This window comes from Esox lucius, chromosome 10 (genome assembly GCF_011004845.1).
Source record: "Esox lucius isolate fEsoLuc1 chromosome 10, fEsoLuc1.pri, whole genome shotgun sequence".
Lineage (NCBI taxonomy): Eukaryota > Metazoa > Chordata > Actinopteri > Esociformes > Esocidae > Esox > Esox lucius.
The window spans coordinates 6,672,882-6,694,942 of NC_047578.1; the positions used below are offsets into that span (position 1 = coordinate 6,672,882).

General features: G+C 44.1%; 1 protein-coding gene across 3 annotated transcripts; it reads left to right on the forward strand.

The window, feature by feature from the left end:
• The first annotated feature begins 619 nt into the window (after positions 1 to 619).
• dennd3a (DENN/MADD domain containing 3a) lies at positions 620 to 20,316 on the forward strand. Of its 3 annotated transcripts, none has more exons than XM_010873167.4 (25): positions 620 to 1,012; positions 2,923 to 3,083; positions 3,369 to 3,660; positions 3,890 to 4,005; positions 4,372 to 4,493; positions 4,581 to 4,692; positions 5,181 to 5,300; positions 5,401 to 5,619; positions 6,365 to 6,480; positions 7,129 to 7,284; positions 8,759 to 8,855; positions 8,959 to 9,062; positions 9,683 to 9,864; positions 10,052 to 10,582; positions 12,550 to 12,642; positions 13,474 to 13,733; positions 14,097 to 14,267; positions 15,366 to 15,495; positions 15,711 to 15,818; positions 17,552 to 17,694; positions 18,072 to 18,232; positions 18,609 to 18,748; positions 18,912 to 19,033; positions 19,205 to 19,342; positions 19,575 to 20,316. In XM_010873167.4, exons 2-25 carry the CDS (start codon positions 3,003 to 3,005, stop codon positions 19,773 to 19,775), a joined length of 3,915 nt encoding a protein of 1,304 aa, XP_010871469.2. In that variant the 5' UTR covers positions 620 to 1,012; positions 2,923 to 3,002; the 3' UTR covers positions 19,776 to 20,316. The 3 variants fall into 3 exon arrangements, with proteins under 3 accessions (XP_010871469.2, XP_010871468.2, XP_010871470.2); XM_010873166.5 differs by having other exon boundaries at positions 621 to 1,012; positions 12,547 to 12,642; XM_010873168.5 differs by lacking the exon at positions 12,550 to 12,642 and having other exon boundaries at positions 622 to 1,012.
• The last annotated feature ends 1,745 nt before the right edge of the window (positions 20,317 to 22,061 follow it).

A 22,061-nucleotide genomic window follows, 5' to 3' on the forward strand; every position in this document is an offset into this window, starting at 1 on the left:
AGTGAAGTATGGCAGTGGAAGCATCATGCTATGGGGATGCTTCTCTGCGTCAGGCCCTGAAAAACTTGTGAAGATAGAGGGCAAAATGGATGCAGCAATATATAGAGAAATCTACAAAGGATACCTGCTGAGGTCTGCAAGAGACCTGGGAGTTGGTAGGAGATTCACCTTCCAACAGAGCAATGACCCCAAAACATACAGCCAAAGTCAAACTGGAAAGGCTTAAAAACAAGTAGGTCAATGTCCTGGAGTGGACAGGTCAAATACCAGACCTCAATGTAATTGAGAGTTACATGTAAAGGGTGGAAAGTTGCATTATACTTGCATTATGCACGGTATTAACATAAAGGAATTTGGTTTCATTAAATGTGACTAATTTAAAATAATGGAAAGTTACCAGAATGCTGTAAATGAACTGAAGACAAGCCTACCTTGTGTAATGCAGAAATGACACGTTTTGGACAAAAACATTTCTCCTCGTCTAAGGTTGACAAAAGTCGCTTTATACAATACTGCCTCCTTTAGGTGTAAATTAGATTAATTCTGACGGGATACTACAGCATGTTTCGTGGGTCTCATTCAAAGCCGCTAGATTGCAGCATTTAGCTGCAGTCCAATATTCGTTGTGAAGAATTTCGATTCTTCACTGACTCAGATCATTTCGAGTCATTCAGTGAAAATAAGAAATGTTTCGACTCATTTTGTTCATTTGAGTCAGTGGGCTATAGTAATGTAGAGTAACAAGTTTGTAGCTGTGGCCAACATAGTGGTAGGGTAACTAGTTCTCAACTGTACCGAAATACACTTCAACTCTTTCGATTTTACATTTAAATTTGTACAGTCAATGATTCCAGCCGCTTTTTCGCCAGGAAGTTGTATCGAAATAGCAACAGTTGGAACTGGCTTCTTCGGCGTTTTGTGGAGTCTTCGCGTACCCTTTTCCCCCAAATAATCTGGAATTTCGTACCTTCAGCATCAAAAACACCGACGAAAAAGAACCGATTGAATTGAGGTAGGTGATGTGTTGTGTTTTTAATAGCTGTCAGAAAAGAGGCACACCATAGGTTTTTCAAAAATCTAAACATTTTCTTTTTCAGAAACAAAAACTCCTGTATTGAAGTTCATTCGAAAATTATGTCGTCGCGGTGTCGCACGTTTCCCCCTGTGTGTGTGTTTTTTTTTTTTTGTGTATTTCAGTGTGGTAATCGTTAAGGGATATTTAATTTCAAATTATTAGGATAATGATCTTAATTCCTACATATCCTTATACTAACAATTTGCACACAGTTAGCAATCTGTATATGTAAATAGCTTCTTGCGACATACCTGAGAACTACAGTAGAATGATCGGTGTCATTGCTACAGTGACACCAGTCATGGGGGACTATAAGAAAGTTTCAGAAAAAGCACAGTGGGCTATAGCCTATTATAATACATAAAATACAAATTGGTCATGTAGTCATTATCTAGGCGACGACCTCATCGCTATTATAATAATAAAATCAGTTTATAGTGAATTTAATCTACAGTACATACATCAGGTCAGCATCCACTTAACTCATGAACTAAAATTGTAGTATTTAGACCGATAATTGCTCAGAAGCTGTACATTTTAGTTTCTTGTATGCAGAAATGTATTTATTTCCGCAATATATCATTTTTAACAGACAGTAGGTCCTGAGAAAAGAACTAAATTGATCTGTGTTTTTTTTTATTATAAACGTTTGGGATACTTGGGTCTGACCAGCCAGGTAGGGATTCCAAAGGTCTGTAAGCTCTGCTGCAGCCTCAGCGACAATTAGAAACAGATGTGCCTCTTAGTAAGAAAAGCCAGCTGCTTGGATTTCACAATCTCACAGTCCTACTCTTGGGGGAGTGAAATAAACGGGTGACTCTTCTTAAAACTGGAACAAAAAGGGACCATTATGTTTTGGATTGCAGCAAATGTATCCATAGACGTGTTCTTTGTAGGAAGCAGTGTTGACATATATTTGACATTTCATCTGAAAGCTCATTTGTTCAATCGGTTGTAGGTTCTACAATGAAAACGTTGTTGTCCAGTTAAGCTTAATTGCTTTCTCTGTAATATGAATAATATTTTGATTTATGAATATGGAAAAATACCGAAAAAAATGAATATGCTGTTTCTTATGAAGTTTATCAATATTTATATTGTTTAACAAATGCATCTACATGTATACATGTATATGTCTATAAATTATTTTCCCTGCTTTCCTAATAATTTTATATTACTGTATATTCATACTTATGTTTAAAAAATAAAAGGTGTATTCTGAGGAACAACTGTTCTCTGCCTATAAATATCCCAGCTCTTCGGTGAAATTTACCATTTGTCAATTATTTGATAATCTGTCAACTCCTGTTTCTTCTTTGTTTTCTATTATAACCAACAAAAGAGGAAAAGACGCAGACAATATATATATTTTTTAACTGTACTGTAACTGTTAAGGTAGCTGGCGCATACTTCATTTCCTCCCCTTGCCTTTCGACACGTGTTAAACATGTTAAAAATAAACGATTTGTGGTTAGATGCTGAGTTGCGGAGACTACGAGGCCGGCAGGATTCAATGTTGACAGGGCCCGTGTGCTGACTCAAGTCTTTCAGCCCTTACTGGCTTCACTGTCTTAGTAGCATAACTGACTCATGTCTGTCTGTGTTGTTTCCCTGGCCTCAGGCCGTGGGTCCGGATGAATCGACCGTATTCGGTTCCATTCTGCTTTGCTTAAATGGCTCCAATCCAGACAGGTCCTGTGAACGCCAAAGAAAGAGTTGCAAGGAGAAAAAGAGACCTGATATTGGGAACCTGATCTGGGTGTGTGGACTGACCCCGTTTCGCCGTCTTCACCTCAGATACTGTACTCTGTCCGTGCTTGTGTGTGTGTGTGTGTGTGTGTGTGTAGGACCGACGCCACTCAGGAGACAATGCTGTAGATAGACAGTCCGGCAGTGTCTGTGTGTGCCGGTGTCCGCCCTGGCTCTGATGGCAGATATTCCCTCCGGGCTGCTGGAGGCTTGTGTGGTGGTGGGAGCGGCCAGCGATAAACTCCGGGAACTCTACCAGGTAGCCACCGCCGACCCCGTCATTGGCCACCTTACATACCAGGGAAACCCGCTGTGGTTTTTCCCAACGTAGAGATTTTTCCTCGCTTAATTCAACGCACATGGTCTTCTGGATCTGGTGAATTGCAGTCCCGTGCGCCCGGATTCTCCCATCGCTTGCCTAGTCTTTGACATGTCGGCCATAATGCACATGACACGTAGACTCGCGTGAATCGGTCACAGGTGAATCAGAAACCTCGTATATTTAGGCATGTTCACGACAAGCAGTTTCTCCATCCCCCGCCAGTCCCAGCTGCAGGGCAGAGCCAAGGAAACCTCCTTGTTGGAGGCAGAGGTCCTGCAGGTACACGCCCCACCCTTCGTGACCAAGGAGAGCGAAAGCGAGGCCAGGGGTCAGGGTCCGGCCTTCAGCCGCGTGCCGAGGAGGCGCTCCTTCATCAAGAAGAAGCGGGAGAGGCCTGGAGCGGCAAACGGAGAGGCCACCAAGGGTGTAAATGGAGGGGTTGGCGCGACAACGGAGGACATCAGCGTCCCCAAGGACCTGGACCTCATCGCACTCCCCCAGCTCTGTTTCCCAGGTGACTCGGCTGGCATTCAGTTTCCAACTATAATCCTCCGCAGTGAGGCTTTCTAGAAGGGCTAGCTGGAATATATCTGTCTAGTTAGGTGTGGTGGCTCCTCAGATATTCAGTGCTGTTGTGACGGATCCCTGTCAAATAAATTCTGGACATGAAAACGTGTGGATTGAATGTGTTTAAATTGACTGGATAAGAGTCTGTATTAACAGTGTGTTTCCCTGTTGACCAGGTGGGCTTCATATAGCCAGCGAGCAGAGGGAGGACTCCTACCATTACCTGGTGTTCACAGATGTATTTGGCAACAGGACCCACGCAGCCGTAGTTCAGTACTACCGGCCAATACAGGTGGGAACGGGACAGTTATAGGCCCATTCACCTGCTACGTTTCTTCCTTGCTCAGGGACGTTTACCACCTTGCCAGCTCGGGATTCGTTCTGGCCACCTGTTTTGTTAAATTCACTTATGTTATCAATCATTAATTGTAAACGTTGGAATCTGAGGCCTTGAAACTTTTTGAAAGATGTCTTTTCGACTCATTTTAACCCAGAAAGACACACTTTCAACATTGTTCTACTGGAGCCGGTTTTCCTGTAGTTCCTGTATATTTTCCAAGGGCTGAAGGAGGAAGTGGTTGTTCTGAAGTCATTCAGTAGTAGCCGAGATCTTCATCTGGTCAGTGTGAATGGATTGTTTGTGTCCTAATTCTTCCAGGATGGCGTCCAACAAAATGGCCTGCGGTCATCCTCCAAGTCCTTCCGCCTCTACACACCATACGGCATCTGTGTCATCTCAAAGTACCCGTACTACAACGCCCTCAGGGACTGCTTGTCATGGTCAGGCTTTACCGGTCTTCGTATGGTGGCCATGTTTTTTGAAATGTTTAACCTGCTGACAATGTGTAACCGTGTCTGTGTGTTCAGCCTCCTGACCCAGCTCAAGTCCTGTAGGATGGGAGACTTTGAGGAGAGAGTGAAGGAGTTTTCAGCCAAGTTGGCACTGGTGCCCATTCCTCCACCTGGACAGGTTCATGTGGTGAGTGGGTCACTGTCGTCAGGCGGGTCAGTTGGCTGAAAACTAGTCTCAATACAATAGGTTCCTGGTTGAGTGGGGACAAACTTCCTGGTTGAGTGGGGACAAACTTCCTGGTTGAGTGGGGACAAACTTCCTGGTTGAGTGGGGACAAACTTCCTGGTTGAGTGGGGACAAACTTCCTGGTTGAGTAGGGACTGTGACAAGAAGCGCTACGGCTTCGAGTGGCAGTGGACACGTGTCCCAATCTTACATTCTTCCAAGATTGTTTGTAACTTGAAATTGGTATATATGGCCAATATACCGCAGCTAAGGACTATATCCATTAACTCTATGATGCATCGTGCCTAAGTCCATGTACCATACTGTCTCATGGGTTTGTTTTATTGTTGTGTATTATACTGTACTGTAACTAATGTTATATTGCACCCTACACTAGTACAATGTGTTTGTTGTTAATCTGTGTGTCTCCTCTGCCTGTCTCCTGTCAGGTTTTTAGCCTGAGGCCTCTTCAGATCGGGCTCCCCCCGCGGGAGGGTAAGGACAGACCTGCGGTTGACCTGGACCTCCATCTTCCGTTCCTGTGCTTTAAACCCAGACAACTCCTACAAGTGAGGACCGAGGGAGCGTGGCTGGGGAGATCCAGGCGGCAGTGCTGTTGGGAATGCAGGTGAAAGACCAATGTGCCAATGTAACCGTCTGTCCGTCCAGATCGTGACCAGCCTGCTGACGGAGCAGAGAGTGGTGCTGTTCTCCTGCGACTGGGCCCGCCTCACTCTGCTGGCCGAGTGCCTGATGCTCTTCATCCACCCGCTGCTGTGGCAGCACCCCTACGTGCCCGTCCTCTCACGCCAGATGCTGGACTTCCTCATGGCGCCCACCGCCTACCTCATGGGCTGCCACCTGAACAACTACGAGGAGGTGGCTGCGGTAAGGGGCGAGCTAGCCTAGCGGGACGAGGTGGTCACGCCGGCGTTTGTATTGAATTGGTAGTCATGGCGGCGGTTGCATTGAATTGGTAGTCGTGGCGATGGTTGTATTGAATTGGTTGTCGAGGCAACGGTTGCGGTAGTCAGGATGTGGATAATGAGCTGTTCCTGGGTCTGCCAACAGGCCTTGGTGGTCCGTAAGGAAGTGGGCCAGCAACCAGAGGGGTTGCCAGTTCTAAGCCTTGCCCTGTGGCTTACCGGTTAGTTCAGCCCCTCAGGTTGGGTCTCTCCTGCGGGGTACATTTTGGGTGATATGGACAAAAATGCCTTGTTTTTGGTAGATGTCTATACACTGATGCAATATTGTTTTATTTAATTTTCCCCTTTAAGCTATTGCTACTTGTTTTCTGAATTGTGTATTTATCATAATGTATGTTATCAGCAAAATGCCTGAAGCAAGTGGTCACTTGTCAGTGTCGATCATTTTCGGTTTGTCTTTGGAAAAGAGGGCTGGGTTTTGCGTGAAGACACATTTTCCAGTATTGTGTAAATGAACAGAGAGTAAAGTACATCTTCTCTCCTCCTACCTCACGGACTGGAAGACACCATGCACCAGTTAAAAGAACGTCCAGTTAATATCCCTTTAATTTCACCTCACCCTTTTAACTTGTGTTGTTCTCTGTCAGAGAACATATACGCTCTGTGAGACCCAGAGTATGACTATGGGGTTGATTTGTCTCCCATAGGAAACTGATGACCTGATCCTGGTGAACATTGATGATGGGACAGTGCTGTCTTCTCGGTCCGACAAGGTTGACCTGCCTGATGTCCCCCTTGCAGCCAAGAAGTGTTTTATAACACGGTAGGGCAACACAGGTTCTGGGGCTTGTTTATTAACGCACACCATAAAAAAAGTGTTGCGCAATAGTAAACAGAAATAAATAGAAATGTGTGAATATTATATAAAGGACAAAATGCAACAAAACTGTGCATCCTGTGTAATATGTTAGCAGGGATTGGTTAATTGTTGGTAGCATCAGTAACATATTCACCAAGACCTAAATGGTTGGTAACAAACACAAAATAATATACCAGGTCTTAAATGGTTGGCAACATACACAAAATAATATACCAGGTCTTAAATGGTTGGTAACATACACAAAATAATATACCAGGTCTTAAATGGTTGGCAACATACACAAAATAATATACCAGGTCTTAAATGGTTGGTAACATACACAAAATAATATACCAGGTCTTAAATGGTTGGCAACATACACAAAATAATATACCAGGTCTTAAATGGTTGGCAACATACACAAAATAATATACCAGGTCTTAAATGGTTGGCAACATACACAAAATAATATACCAGGTCTTAAATGGTTGGCAACATACACAAAATAATATACCAGGTCTTAAATGGTTGGCAACATACACAAAATAATATACCAAGTGTTTAATGGTTGTTAACCTGTCTCTCTCTCTGTACCTACCTGTCTGTCTGCAGGGTGGAAGGTCTCCAGATGCACTATGACCTTGAACTATGTCACCTGGGAGCGGGTACTGATGTCAACAACCTGCGGGCCCAGAGGAGACAGTGGCAGAGGGAACTCAACACACACATCCAGAACATCACAATGGAACTCATCGTTAACATCTTCAGGTCTGCACCATTTACACAATTGTTATTCTACCAGTCAAGTCTTGTCAGTTGGGAACTATGTTTACCTTCAAAATTATTTATGGAGATGATTTAAAGCCTGTATAAAATAAACAGCACTGGCAATATGCTATATTGTCTGCTTCAAAAATGGCAAGACTGTATGCATTTATACTTTATACATTTGTTTTTATTGACATTTAATATAAAATAAAACACTTAAACACATTTTGTGGATTTTAACGATTATACATTCACAATTCTTTTCACATCTTAAGAAACTGACTTCCATTGCTTCCAGACAGCATCTGGTAATGATAGTGTCAAGTTCATTGCCTGGCTTGTTAGTGGGAGGAGTCTGGGCTAAATTAAGATCAAGAGGAAAAGAGTGGAAAGAAAGTGTTGGAAAGGCAGTTGTTGGTTTGAAGTCACCCAGTAATGTAAGTGGTGAGACATTTGTATTGAGGAGTGGTCAAAGATCCATTGCAATGCGTTTTTCAGTCTTATTAAAAAATGTATATATATGAAAAGGCTTAGTGCTATTCCTGCTAGAGTACGTTGAGCAAAGTACTGTACTGAAAACGAGGGTTTCTTTGAACATATGTGTTTTGGGTAAATCATTCAATTTGAGAAATGTGATTTTGGTCATTCTTAAATATTTTTACATGAAAATTAAAGTGATACACAGTGATCAAGCGCAAACCTCGTGTGATGTGTGGGATGACTTATAACCCACGGTAATCATGGTTATATTGGTGGGCCAGGTGGGTTTAGGTTCAAGACATATTTTTGAAGGGGCGGTTTGATTGCTAAATGATAGGCCTTTCTTGGAATGATCTGTTGCTTCTGAGAAAACGAGGCAATAGTACGTGTTTGGAGAGAGGCTACATTTCAGCCAGCACTCTTGTTCTTTGATCTGACAGCAATGCTACTTCCTCCCCTCTAAAGTTCCCAAATAGATGCTTGGTCAGCTCCAGATCATGTATTCATCCAACGGCACTGGCTAACTCTTTCTCTCTCTTCCAAAACATAATGGAGTCTTTGTTCTGTCAGAATTGTTAGGGTTTACGCAGTATAATAGATTTTTGATGAGAAATATTTGTTTAGTATGTCTGCTTGACATTTAGTATGTCTGTAGACTAATCTTAGTATGTCTGTAGACATTTAGTATGTCTGTAGAACTGTATTTTACAGCTGCAATTTAGAATTGTATTTTACAGCAGAATTTTAGAACTGTGTTTCAGCAGCATTTTAGAACTATTTAAGGTATTTACACCCTTTATTTAAAAAATAAAAGCTTATTAAATGGATATGATACTAGGAAAAAAAACTAACTGATGTCATTATTAGAATTTATTTTGCTTGAATATAGAAATACCACTGCAATTTCCTGTGCAAAACCACAGCAATTTCCTGTGCATGCAGTGTTAGGAAATGCAAGCTAATCTAGTGGTTTATTCCCCACCCCATAACACAGAGAAGTCCATGACCACCTCAACTACGAGCATAGAGTCTTCAACAGTGAAGAGTTCTTCAGGTCCAGAGAACTAGTAGACCAGCCGTTTTACAAGAAGGTTTGACACATCCTGACCCACAGTATTGTATGTTCAGTTGGGCAATCTGTCTAGCACGTGATCCAGCTGAAAGTGAATGCAAAACATTTGATCATCTGTGCAGGTGCTGGACACACACATATTCCACTCTTTCCTAAGGGATCGCCTGAACAGGAAGATGGACGCGTTCACACGCATGGAACTGAGCACTCGGACAGAAGCTCACAGGTGATTGGGCTTACAGGCGATGGGGATGAGGAGGTTTATGGGGAAATGTATGACATTGTTGCAAACGTGGGTGGCTTCAGTAGGGTTTCCATTCGGTTTCTTTTTTTTTTTTTGGAACTACCACCTACACACTTAATTCAACTAATAAACGTGTCTAAGCACCACTGTTCGTACTAAACGTGTCTAAGCACCACTGTTGGTACTAAACGTGTCTAAGCACCACTGTTGGTACTAAACGTGTCTAAGCACCACTGTTGGTACTAAACGTGTCTAAGCACCACTGTTGGTACTAAACGTGTCTAAGCACCACTGTTCGTACTAAACGTGTCTAAGCACCACTGTTCGTACTAAACGTGTCTAAGCACCACTGTTCGTACTAAACGTGTCTAAGCACCACTGTTCGTACTAAACGTGTCTAAGCACCACTGTTCGTACTAAACGTGTGTTGGTGACGTAGAGGTCTCAGAAACCCATTCAGCAAATAAGTTACGATTGGCGTAAAGGTAATCCGTCCTGTTATAAATAAAGCCTTATGACGTCAGTCCAAGTTCCGGCCCAATCCAATGATGAACTGACCCAAGATGAGTAACTTCACCCCTCAACTGTGACCCCTTCCTCAGGCTTAGGTCCATGACGGAATCTCCGCGGCGGCCGACCATGCTGGAAATGGCCCGAAAACACACCACCCCAGAGAGCCGACTCAGCAAGAGGCTGGGGGCCAGCCTTCCCAACCTTGGGGAGGAGGTCGTTTCCCTGGTGGGGCCCGTCAGGCACACCTCATTCAAGATGCAGATGGAAACCGGTATGTGGTATGTTTTGTGAGCAGTTAAGTGGTTGAGGTGAAGTCTTGCATACGCAATGGGTTCTTGTCTGCCTGATGTTTTCGAATACTACCATTGAGTTTGCCTCCTTGTAGCTCTCAAGGGCCGACCAGGCCTGCGGCCATCCATTATTGAACCCTTTGTGATTGAACCATTTGTGACCCATAGGTCTTAGGTCTCCCCAGAAGCCGTTCAGATCCTTCAAGCTGCCTGAGTTCCCCCCTCCGCTCGCCTACCACTATGTCCAGAACTACTATCAGGAGATGATAACTCTCCTGGGCAAAGCCATCAGCGTGGCCGCCCCTGACGATTCTTCTCTCCTGGCCCGCTACCACTACCTCAGAGGGTTCGTCAACACTGTGGCTGGGAAACGTCTGGACGCCCTCGAAGATTTCCAGAACCTCTACAAGACAGACACTGACATCTTCCCTGGCGAGCTGGTCAATGCGCTGGTGGACTCCCTCCCGGAGGGGGAGCGGGCACAGGCTGACCGTCGACCCGAGATCAAACGCTTGATTAGCCGAGTGAAAAGGGACCACGAGAGGGAGCGGGCGTGCGGCGACGACGACGGGGCCGTCAAGAGGTTCCAGCTGCCGAAAAAGCACATGCACTTAGACGAGTTTGTGAGGCATGTGCAGGAGTCAGGGATTGTCAAAGACCTGGGGACTATTCACCGTCTGTTTGAGGCACTGACCGTGGGTAAGGAAGTCGGCCACAGACGGGGAGAGGGCTGCTTCGTTCTTGGTGGAGGGTTTCTGTCCCGGTGGAGGGTCGTGTGTGTGTGTGTGTTAGGTCTTACTGAACAAATGGGGACCAAATGTCCCAATGAGTATAGTAAAACCAGAAAAAATTGACCTCATTGGAACCTTTTGCCGGTCCCCGTGAGGCAAAAGTCAATTTCCGGCTCAGGGTTTAGGTTTAGGGTCAAACTTACAATTGATTTTATAGTTAGAATTGGGGTTTCTTTAAGGTCCAGGCATTGTTGGTTGAGTTTAGGGTTAAGGTTAGGAATTACATCTAGGTAAAGTTTAGGCATAAATGTTACTTTATTGAGGTTAGGGTTAGGTTTAGGGTTAGGTTAAGGTTAGGGTTAGGTTAAGGGTTAGGGTTAGGTTTAGGGTTAAGTTTAGGGCAAGGGAGCATGCAATCTCTATTTTCTGGTCCCCATGAGGGTAGCTGTACAAACTTGTGTGTGTGTCAATGAGATATACAGTAGCCGCTAATCATGAACATGATCCAGTTGTTGATACTTTCTCTGCTCTGTAATTATTCTTGTCCCTGTGTTTGATCTGTTACTAGCTGTGGGGGGGGAATGGTCCTACTTATTGGCAAAACATTTCAAACCCCTGACTATTTCTCTCATTTGACTTAGTTACGCAAGATACATAAATGATTTTAATTCTTTTTTTATGATACTCAGTATCATTGACATTGGTTTTATGTTGGGAAGAATGTGTAAGAAAATAAGAACTGAAATGCAGTATGTTGTTAACAGAAGTATTCAACCCCAACATATTTGGCCCAGTCATCTTCAGCTGCAACAGATTTTTTATGTCCTCTGTTTACTATGTACCAGTTTGCACATACAGTTCAGAGTGATTTTGGCCCGTTCTTCTTCCTTGGACTACATTGCTTGGTGGTTCTTCTTCAGATTTGCTCCAGGTTGTTCCAGTAGGTTGGATGTTGCGTGCGGAATCAAACAGTGCCCTACAGATGACCAGTGGGTTGTGGACCAGGACGTTGACCGTAACTGTCCATTCACCATTTTTGTTTTTGAGCCACTCCAGTGTTGCTTTGGCCTTGTGCTTGGAATCCTTGTCCTGAGAGGTGTTTCTCTTCAGACTCTTTCTGACAGTTGGCCCAGGCACCTAGACATTGAATGTGGCAAGAGAAGCCTGTAGAACCCATGACTCATCATCATCAATAATCTTTTAGCTGTTTTGATCTTGTGATATATTACCACACACCCGTATCATTAAGACCAAACCAGACCAAGTTTTTAGTCTTTGTGGAAAGCTGGACCCACCCAAGTTACACTGTGGATTGTCTGATAAGTTGCACCTTGGTGCCCTTGATTCAAATTTTAACCATTGTTTGTGTTTGTAGAAGTAGGGTCGTACTAACTTTTTTTGCATAAGGTCGTTGCATTTCAACTCGGGGCCTTGAGACTAGTTCAGCTCTGTTTCTTCATTCAAACCCTTTAATCAGGGTCTTATTCACCTGGGACACCAAGTAATGATGAGGTAGAACAGAAAACCAGCAGGTTCCAGACCTTGTAGTGTACGAGTACCCTAGCATAAATGATTTCAAAGTATATATTTTTTGTGACTTGTTACATTGGGTTACCTTAATTAATGAATTAGGTTAGAATTTAACTTGAATATCTGCGTGTCCAAGGATAAATAAAACAAAGACAACATTCCAGAGGATGTACCTATTTTCTTCACTGTATATGACTTTCAGCACATGTTTCTTTAAAATAATTCGCAGCAGAAAACCAATGTCACCTTACAGTAATTGAATTTAAGTGACAGTGTTTTGAAAAACATGTACCATTTTGCAATTAGTGGGTCAGTAAAATGACAGAATTGGTCTCGGGTTGTGAATACTTTTGGAATGCAACGTGACATCCTCACATCCGATCATCTCCTCCCCCACCCTAGCAGAATGTGGTAAGGGCGGCTTGGTCTGGCAAGGTGGTGATTCTGCGGTGAAGGCTTCTTCCCAGTCTGTCTTTTATCTTGATTCAAATCAGGAGGGTAAGCATAGCGTGACGCCCTGTCAGCTTGCCTAGTGTGCTGTGCCCATCCGTGTGTGTGTGTGCGTGCGTGCGTGCATGCGTGCGTGAGCGTATCCATTAATCTGTCTCATCTGTGCATGTTTGCAGCTCTGGTCTTTGTTCTAATCAACAAGCCCTTCAGGCCTTGAATCCAAGAAAGTGTTTGCTTTTAAGAGTGTTTGCTTTTTGACCAGTGGGCTGCATCAAACACCTTTGCATTCCACGCATTCAAGGAGTTGGTTAATTATTAAGCTCTCTTTCCTGCCTGACGTCTTTGTTTTAAAAGGAAGAACTGTATCTTGGCCCGTGTGTTCATTTTGGCTGTCTGTCGCGCTCCTGGACTCTGTATCTTGCACTGATATACTGGACTTGTTGTCTCAAAGAGGCAGTTACAGAGTCAATATTTGGTTAGACTTTCATTTCACACCAGAGTGATATTGTGCATGTTGAGTAAGCTTTGTGTGAATCGTTTGCTTCAGTGAGCCCACCTGCTAACCAGAACCAACCCCTAACTCTCTCACAAACATAGCTGGCTTATCAGTGTTTCCATTCTAGCTGACTGATTGCAGTGTTTTAAATGGGAAACCTAAAACCTCACCCAGAGATTCCTGAAATCACTGGGAAGGGCAGTTACTGTAAGCTGCCACTATGGCCGAATTACTGAAAATTCTGTTCCAGACATTCAGTTTGCAGGATTTCCGGAATTGGCAATTTACTGCCGGGATATCCTCCGTCCTGATTTCTGGAGACAAAAACACATGGAATTCGGGATATTTTCAGGAATCTTTGCAACCTTAACTGCCCCCCGCAGGCCAGCAGAAGCAGGTGGATCCAGAGATATTCAGAGTTTTCTACACCTTCTGGAAAGAAACCGAAGCCGAGGCACAGGAGGTGGCGCTGCCGACTTCGGCCCTGGAGCACCTGGAGGCTAACGAGTGTGTCTTCAAACTGTCCTCTGCCGTCAAAACGAACCACGGTGTTGGCAAGATCGCCATGACCCAGAAAAGGCTGTTCCTTCTGACCGAAGGACGACCTGGATACGTAGAAGTCACCAAATTCAGAGACATTGAGGTGAGTTAGTACCATTGCATTGTATGGGACACTGTGGCCCCACGGTTCTAGACATTTCGAAAGATATTTCTAAATAAACACAATGAGCCGTGCTTATGGGTGGTGGGGAGCTTTGTGGTCCAAACATCTGACCAGTAACCGAAATGTTGCTGGATCAAATCCCCAATGCAATCTAACGGTCCTCTGTATTATTTGGGTTGAGCTTGGCACGGCAGTATAGGTGGTTTTGTGGGACCAGCCTTAAGTAAAGAAATTTATATGTTTTTTAAGCATTCAAAATTGTGTCTACTAAATACATTTTGTGGGATTGGGATAACGTAGTATGCATCTGACTGTTTTATCTATCTTACTGTTTTACCTCAGGATGTGAAAATATCTTCCACTCCCTTCCTTCTACTGAGGATCCCTTCTCTGAAGATCAAAACAACCCTGAGAAAGGAAATGTTTGAGGTTAACCTGAAGTCAGAGGTTGACCTCTGGCACCTCATGATTAAGGAAATGTGGGCTGGACGAAAGATGGCAGATGACCACAAGGTACTGTACGATTTAAAATGGGACAGGAACTTTTGTTGCATTCCCCTGCATTGAGCAGTGTCAGGATCCCACTGACAGATTCCTCTAACATGTTATGTGGTTCACTGATATGTAACAGCCTGGGCAGAGTCTCTGTCTGTCTGTCTCTCTCCCTGTCTGTCTGTCTGTCTCTCTCGCTGTCTGTCTGTCTGTCTGTCTCTCTCCCTGTCTGTCTGTCTGTCTGTCTGTCTCTCTGTCTGTCTGTCTGTCTCTCTCCCTGTCTGTCTGTCTGTCTGTCTCTCTCCCTGTCTGTCTGTCTCTCTCCCTTATCAACACCCCTGATATCAGTTAGTGATAAACAGATCAGAAACGGATGTGTGAACGAAGCCCATGAATCAGTTTAACGCTGCGTTGAATACACTGGCTCTGTTCACCACCAGCACAGGGCCTCGGTCAGCCTGTTCTGTTGTTCGGTGGGTGTGGTTGACATTCCATGTACTGTAGGCGAGGAAACTGGGAAGAATCATGCAAGCTGGTCTCTATTGTTCAGCCAGGCCCAAGTCGCCACCTCTCCCCAGGCTTAGGTTTCTGCTAATGAATAACATGAAATCATATGGCCTGTTGAGCCACCCCGCCCCCATCCACTGATCTATTCGAGTTGTGAGGCAGAAACAATGACTAGGCAAGAGGTTGGCAGGACTGCACAAACATACCCGGCACCAAGCGGGCCCCCATCAACACTGGGATCACGTGACATGGGAGTTCCAGTCAGGGCCAGTCAGTCTGGTTACTCGCTACTGACTCCAGAGATGTCTTACATTCCACGCTGACGTCAGTGTGATGTCACAGGAGCCCAGAGGCTGGAGAGTGGGGGAATTTATAAACGGAAGGACATTCATCATAATCTATTAACATATGAATAGAATCTGAAATCGACATGGTCTCTAACTGGTTCTCTCGGTTTCTTCCTACCCTGTATTGAATTTGTGGGACAAATGAGGGACGTTCATCATAATCTATTAATGTCTTACATCTGCATGGGTTCCAACCTCGTTGTCTCCCTTTCTCCCCCACTCTCCCTTATTATTATTCTCTCTTTTTCTCTCCCCCCCACTTCAGGACCCCCAGTACATGCAGCAGGCTCTGACCAATGCGCTGCTCATGGATGCAGTGGTTGGCTGTCTACAGTCACAGAAGGCCATTTATGCTGCAACCAAGCTAGCCCACTTTGACAGAATGAAATTTGAAGGTAGGTCGGCATGGGGAATTTGTGGAACACCGCTTAGGTTCAACCCTCAGAAATACCTGAAGGTATAAATCTTTCAAGTGTTCTTTTGCCTAATTTCTAATCATAAGGATCAGAGCTACATAAAACGACCAGTGAAGAAAATAACCGTGTTTGCCAGGAGACGCTTAATGCAATTCAAACCTTGACCCCTAAACCTGTCCGTCCCTACTGAGCAGTACCCATGATGGTGCCGAAAACGACGTCAGAGACCCTGAAACACAAGATCAACCCCTCATCGGACCGGACCAGTCCCCAGGCAGTGGAGGTACTGCTCTACACCCCAGGTAAGTCCCCAGGCGCAGGGAACAGAAGCAAGGACTTGGGAGGAAGGCAACGGAGAGGACTTGGGCCACAGCTGACAACCAGCATCAAAACCCCCGTTAGCGCAGCGATCAAAAGCAGGTGCTGCTGGTTTTTCCCATTTAAAGCGTCTACATTCCACACACGTAGAAACAGTGGTGTTGCCCGTGACTCTGTAATAGGAGTCCGCCTCCGCTTTCTCTAGTGCAGGTGCTGAATGGCGACGATGGCAACGCACAGAATGTCGCCTGCGCAGTGTCATTGAGCTGTGGTACATTCGTTACCGGCGCAGCGTTTCCTGAGTGGCGCGTGAGCGTTGGATTTACCGAGTGTCATTCATCTGAATGTGCGCCCAAGCGGCTTGGTGGAAATGGTGTAAACTGCTGAATGTTGCGTACACTCCCGGGTGATGCGTGCATATTTGTGGAATGACGCATTAGCTGTAGTCGAGACGTTAGCCACACCCCAGGAATGGGTTCAGATACTATTTGAAACTGGTCGTTTTGGAAGCGTCTGCGTGTGATTCCGGGCGTAGTGTCCGTTGTCTTGGGTTGACCCTTTGGGGTTTACTGTAGTGGTTCCAAAGCAACAGGCGAGTTCACTCGAGCGCAGGTTTTCTAAAAACCCTTGACAGATTCAGGCGTTGTGCAGTTGCTAGGACATTGACGGTGAAGTTAAAGGAGGTGTCTTGGAAGAAAAGGAACGTATAATATCAATAATTTATTGCATTTGTAAAAACGCTTTTCATTATAGAGGAATAATGTCGAATTGCATGAAAAAGAGAATCATGAAAATGTGGTGGTGGTTCGTTCTTTCTTTCTCTGAAATAATGACACATTATCTCACTGCATCACCACCAGCTTCCAGGATTACTGATCATGCAGTAAGAATGTAGTCATAAAATAATCACTGTACCCTATTGGACTACGTGTTACCCAATCAAACCACAAACCTATGTAATACTGTGGATTACACAAGGCTGCAGACATTACACACTGTGAGTCTTAACATCTGCGTACATTCTCCATCGGAAAGCGTGTGTTGTTCAAAATGAATAGTCTGAATCACATCATTCTCACCCGCAGTGGCATGTCGAGTGTTACTTTTATTGTGAAATTGATCAGAAACATGTAATTGTCTGCAGTGATCCTCTCAGCAAAACTAAAATCAAGGATCAGATATGGAGGGAACCTTTGTTAAAAGGACCCTCATTCATACTCACTGTTCATATTCATGCTCTTGGTCTTCTCACAGACAGTGGTGTGTGTGTGTGCGCCTTCCTACTCATTGGCCCATCTGTATCCAATTAGAACGTAGAATGGTTTTACACATGACCCTCTAGGCTTTGCTAATAACGCTGCTTCTGCACAGAGCGCCATTGAAGTCCCTGCTCTCAGGGCTTAAATGTAGGCCACCAGTGTCCCTGTTGGTCGGTCTCCAAACACGCCCCTCCTTCACGTTCCCCAAGGAAGTTCATTTTCCTGTTTAGAATTTAAAGGGAAAGATTCTGCCATGCGAGGGGGAAAAAAAACAGTTAGGTGAACTTGATTTAAGAATGAAGAATATTTTAACATTTGGATTGATTTTCACCAGTTGCCTTTCCATGCGGTTGTGTGTGAATGTTTACACTGTTTCTTTATTGGGAACTTTGCATTAAAGGTTATTGATGAACAGTGAAATCAATACCCTGGAAAGCTGTCATTGTTTACTTTTGCAGGCCAGCTGGACGCATCGTCCGACTCGGGGGGTGATGGGAACCCCAAACTTTGGTGCGCCCTGAGCGACGGTAAAGTGGTGGTGTTTGATGCAGCCAGCTGGTCCATTCAACAGAACCAAATCCAATTGGGAGCTTCACGAGTGGTAAGGCTGTAGATGTGGAAGAGGGATGGGAAGCGTGTTTTAAAAGGGAAAAGGACATTTGGGACGATCTCTAGTGCCAAGTATAGAAGTGTAGAAAACGGAGTGGCGATTGACTAACCCCAGTTGGTTGTCTTCTGCATGGTCCCATTGGAACCAACGCTTGTGTGACTTAATAACTCAGGGGATTCTGCTGCCCCCTGGTGGTATTACGTCTGACATGACCTGAAATATTTTGAATCTGAATAGGGGAGTAAAATGTCAAACAGTATATTTCTCATGTTCATTCGAGTTGTGCTAATGTTTTTGTTTTTCATGTAGAATGTCTCTTATTTACCTGAAATCATTTTACATGTTGTTGTTGTTGTTGTTTTCCACAGAACTGCATGCTGGGAGTGGACCGCCAGCAGGTGTGGATTGGCTCCCAGGACTCCATCATTTACATCATCAGCGCCCGCAGCATGTCCTGCAATCAGCAGCTGACGGAACATCGCAGTGAAGTCACAGGCATGGCCCTGGGGGAGCGCTACGACAAATATGGGTAAAGTGGGGCCGATTTACGTGCCCCCTGCTCAGACAATGCATGTGTCAACCAATCCGTCAGGGAGGCCCAATCCAGGAAGTTGTACAGCCACTGCTAGAATCAACCGCTGAAGCTGAAACGTCTTTTTAGGAGCACATAATAAAGCCGTATACGTTCAGTCCCGGCCGACATGTAAGAAGTGTTACTTTTATTTGTACCTGGGCCGGTGTTTGTCTGCTACGAAATGGAAACCAGGAAGAAATGTACTCCCAGGTTTAAAAAAAATAATTCTGTGTGCGATACTGAACATAACCCTGCTGATTATTCTTTGATTTAATAAAAAACAAGTATTTACATGTACATGTATCTCCTGTACATGCATTTCCTGTTGCAGCCCCAGGCTGGCCTACTCCTGCAGCGCGGAGGGCACCGTCATATCGTGGGACGTGTCCACACTACGGTTGAGGAAATCCTTCCGGCTCTCCTGCGACCACCTCCAGTCTGTTAAACTCTGCAGTGGATCCCTGTGGTGCTGTAAGTGCGCATGAACGTGCATTTACAAACGTGGTTCTCTTCAAATGTGTCAGATTGCTTCTGGCACCGGACATTCACCTCAAATGATCGGCGCCCCCTAAAGGTGAGGATGTCGGTTGTCTCGCAGATTAACTAATTGATTCTCAATGTTCCTGTCATCCAGGCGCGAGAGACTGCATTATGGAGGTTTCGAAAAATGGAACGGTGAATCGCAAAATCTCACTTCCCGAGCCGCTGCGTGGCTCCTCCCCCACCACCTTCAGCAGCATCCTGCTCTACCAAGAGGTGGGGAACAGCGGTTTCTCTGTATAAAATGAAATCCACCAGTTGTGCTCAGAAACCTAAAGTTCCATTCCAGTATGGACACCTTGTGTGTGGTGCTCTGGGTGTTTGTGATCAGTGAGGTCTGTGCTCCCTCGGTGGTGATTGGTGGGTGGGCATGTGTGGCTGTTGCAGAGGGAGCAGCTGTGGACGGCGTTTATCGACTCAGGGGAGCTGTGTGTATGGCACCTCGGGGATCCCAACAAGCCCTTCCAGATAATCCACCTCCCGGACTGTGCAGGAGTCACCTGCCTTATTAAGGTCAAAAACCAGGTGAGGCTGTCTAAAGACTGCACGGAAGCCCCCCCCCCCCAAAAAAAAGCGTGCCTCTATTCAACTGTACTGTAGCATTGCTTCTTACAGCATCACCTTTAGGTATTCTACAGTGTTTAACTACAGGTGAATGGGTTGATTAAATTACTTATGTATAACACAATACTTTGTGACATGTCAGTATTGATGATGAAACAAACAAAAAAACAAATGTTTCACCGCTCCCGGTCAGGTGTGGGTTGGCGGCTTTGGCCGGAGCTTGGCCAAGACCCGGGGGAAGATCTATGTACTGAACACCCAGCTACTCGCCATTGAGAAGGAGCTGGTGGCTCACACAGACCGTGTCCAGGCACTGTGTTCCGCTGAGGACCGCTATGTGCTGAGTGGGGCTGCCCGTGATGATGGGAAGATTGCCATCTGGAAAGTGGAGTAGTTGAATTGGGAAATCAATTCCGCCTCCTGGTGGCTTGGGGTCAGAAGGCGTCAAATGAAGTGAAACAATAACCTGGGTATTCATAACATTTGGGAAATACAGTTTAGCCGTGATATTGGACTTGCCTGTCAATATATGACCAAACCAAATGGAACACCAGTTGCATTTCCCTGATAGCATAGGATTTTATTATTGCTACTCCGTAGACTTAAAACAACTGAACTCCTATTTGTGACCTGTCCTTTTAAATATGTACAAACACGTGAATATGTACGTTATTGTTTATTCTTAGCTGTGTTTACTGCCTATTGTATTATTTACAATGTATGGAGGAGCCTTGGACAATAGCTTTTTATATTGAGACTACAGCAGAGTTGCATTCAGTTACTCACCCAAATATTAGTATTTAATATTTAATTTGTGCTTTCTTTTGTAAATATACCTTTTTGTATGTGTTAATACACTCAACTCATGTTATACAATGAAGTATCTTATACAGGAAGTGTTAAGAAATAGCTTGAATAAAGACTTGTTCTCTCCATTTCTCTGGCTGTGCATGATACAAACTAATTTGATTTGGGGACATTTTGTCCACAAATATGGGTGTTTTCATATACTGTTTATTCTTCTGTTAAATGTGTACAATCAGTTTGTAACGCATTTTGCCACCAGGGGACAGTATAACATCCTCTATTTGATGTTGATTCACATTTCAGAACTTCTACCGTTTCAGTACATTTCATGAGATTGACTTGGTATTGGCAAATCAAGTATTGGTATAAACACAGTGATTTTACTGCAGTGCTAAAGTCAGGTGTTTTTGTCAAACTTGACAAAAACACTGTACAAAATCCAGCTGTGTGATATTTTTTTTTGGTGGGATTATACCATTTTAACCTACTTGGCCCATATTCAATATTCAATCAGATAATTCGTCAGCCTTTATACAGTAGTCTTTATTCAGATTTGCTTTAAATCCCATTACTGTGGCAACAGCCAAGCCCTTATCTATGCTACATCATCTGACAATCCTGTAATAATCACACTAGCAGATCAAAATCCTTCAAATCATCATCCAAATGCCAGAGTATTCAAATTATCATTATCCAACTGTCCCCAGTTCTGTGGATATAATTCCATCTCTATATTCTTGGACAAAGCACCGCAGAAACAATCATATACCATGTTTTAAATCCATTTGCAGATTAAAGACTAAGGTTAAGAAAAACATTGTGGTTTGCTCAGATTTAGCCAAATTGAGATTCACTCAAGGAGACTCATTATCTTTTGGATCATAGCTACAACTATGTTTGTAGTAATTACAACTCGGTAGTGGAAAACTAGATACTAAAACTATATTAAACAGGTCCCGGTTGAATCAAGCGTCTGCCTTACACAGAATTGTCCCTAAACACCTATCGTTTGTACGTGAAGGTAACTCATACATGAAACACATGACATAATTCACACATAACACATGGCACTGCACTGTTAAACAGGAATATTTCTGTAAAGAGTTGGCATGGGAAAATAAACATCACCATGAAGGGGTTGATTGAATCTGGCCTCAAGTAGGCAATTAGTCTGCTGAACACGAGTGGGTTCATCATGGCAACCTGTTGCTTACAGACCTAGGCCCTGGTCAACTGACGTGAATTTGGACAAATGGTTAGGTCAGTAGTAATGGTAGCAAGAGTTCCATTCATAAGGCACACACACAGTAAACACCCCTGTCCGTTTCGACAGCATACTTGTACGCTCACTGTATGCCTCTTCTCTGAGATCTTCTTCAGCAGCCTCTTTAAATAGCAAGTGGTTTGTTCTCTCTGCACTGCTCTGGTCTTGCTCATAAAAGTGTCAGATTCCTATTTGTCATGCACTATACCTGCTGTTGAAAGCTTAACCACTCACATACTGCGAGGATAAAAGCCTGTATAAAACTTTAAATCAGAGCTTTCATGTGAAGAATTACTGAATGGGCATCAACATATGCACCCACACTGTACAGTTGGTAGATACCAAAAGCCATTTATTTTAATTAAAATGATTTTGTAGCCCACAGGTCAATCATTAGCAAAAATACCTTTGGAGGACTGCCAATCAGGCCATATTTTAACCCATACTATACCAATGGAATTTTGACAGAACACATGCTTTTGCAGCAACTACTTGGGATACTTTTTTATATTACAACCGAATTTTCACCTTGACGACTTGGGGGTTCTATCTAAGAACCTGGTTATTGGTGAAATGTTCTAGGATAAGGCTACCAGCCACCGCTAATTA

Bases quoted from the DNA above. Each gene is read 5' to 3' on its own strand.
- dennd3a (XM_010873166.5), top strand. From the start codon at position 3,003: ATGGCAGATATTCCCTCCGGGCTGCTGGAGGCTTGTGTGGTGGTGGGA. The intron at 4,693-5,180 runs GTGAGTGGGTCA...GTCTCCTGTCAG, and splicing joins CACCTGGACAGGTTCATGTG to GTTTTTAGCCTGAGGCCTCT. The intron at 13,734-14,096 runs GTGAGTTAGTAC...GTTTTACCTCAG, and splicing joins CCAAATTCAGAGACATTGAG to GATGTGAAAATATCTTCCAC.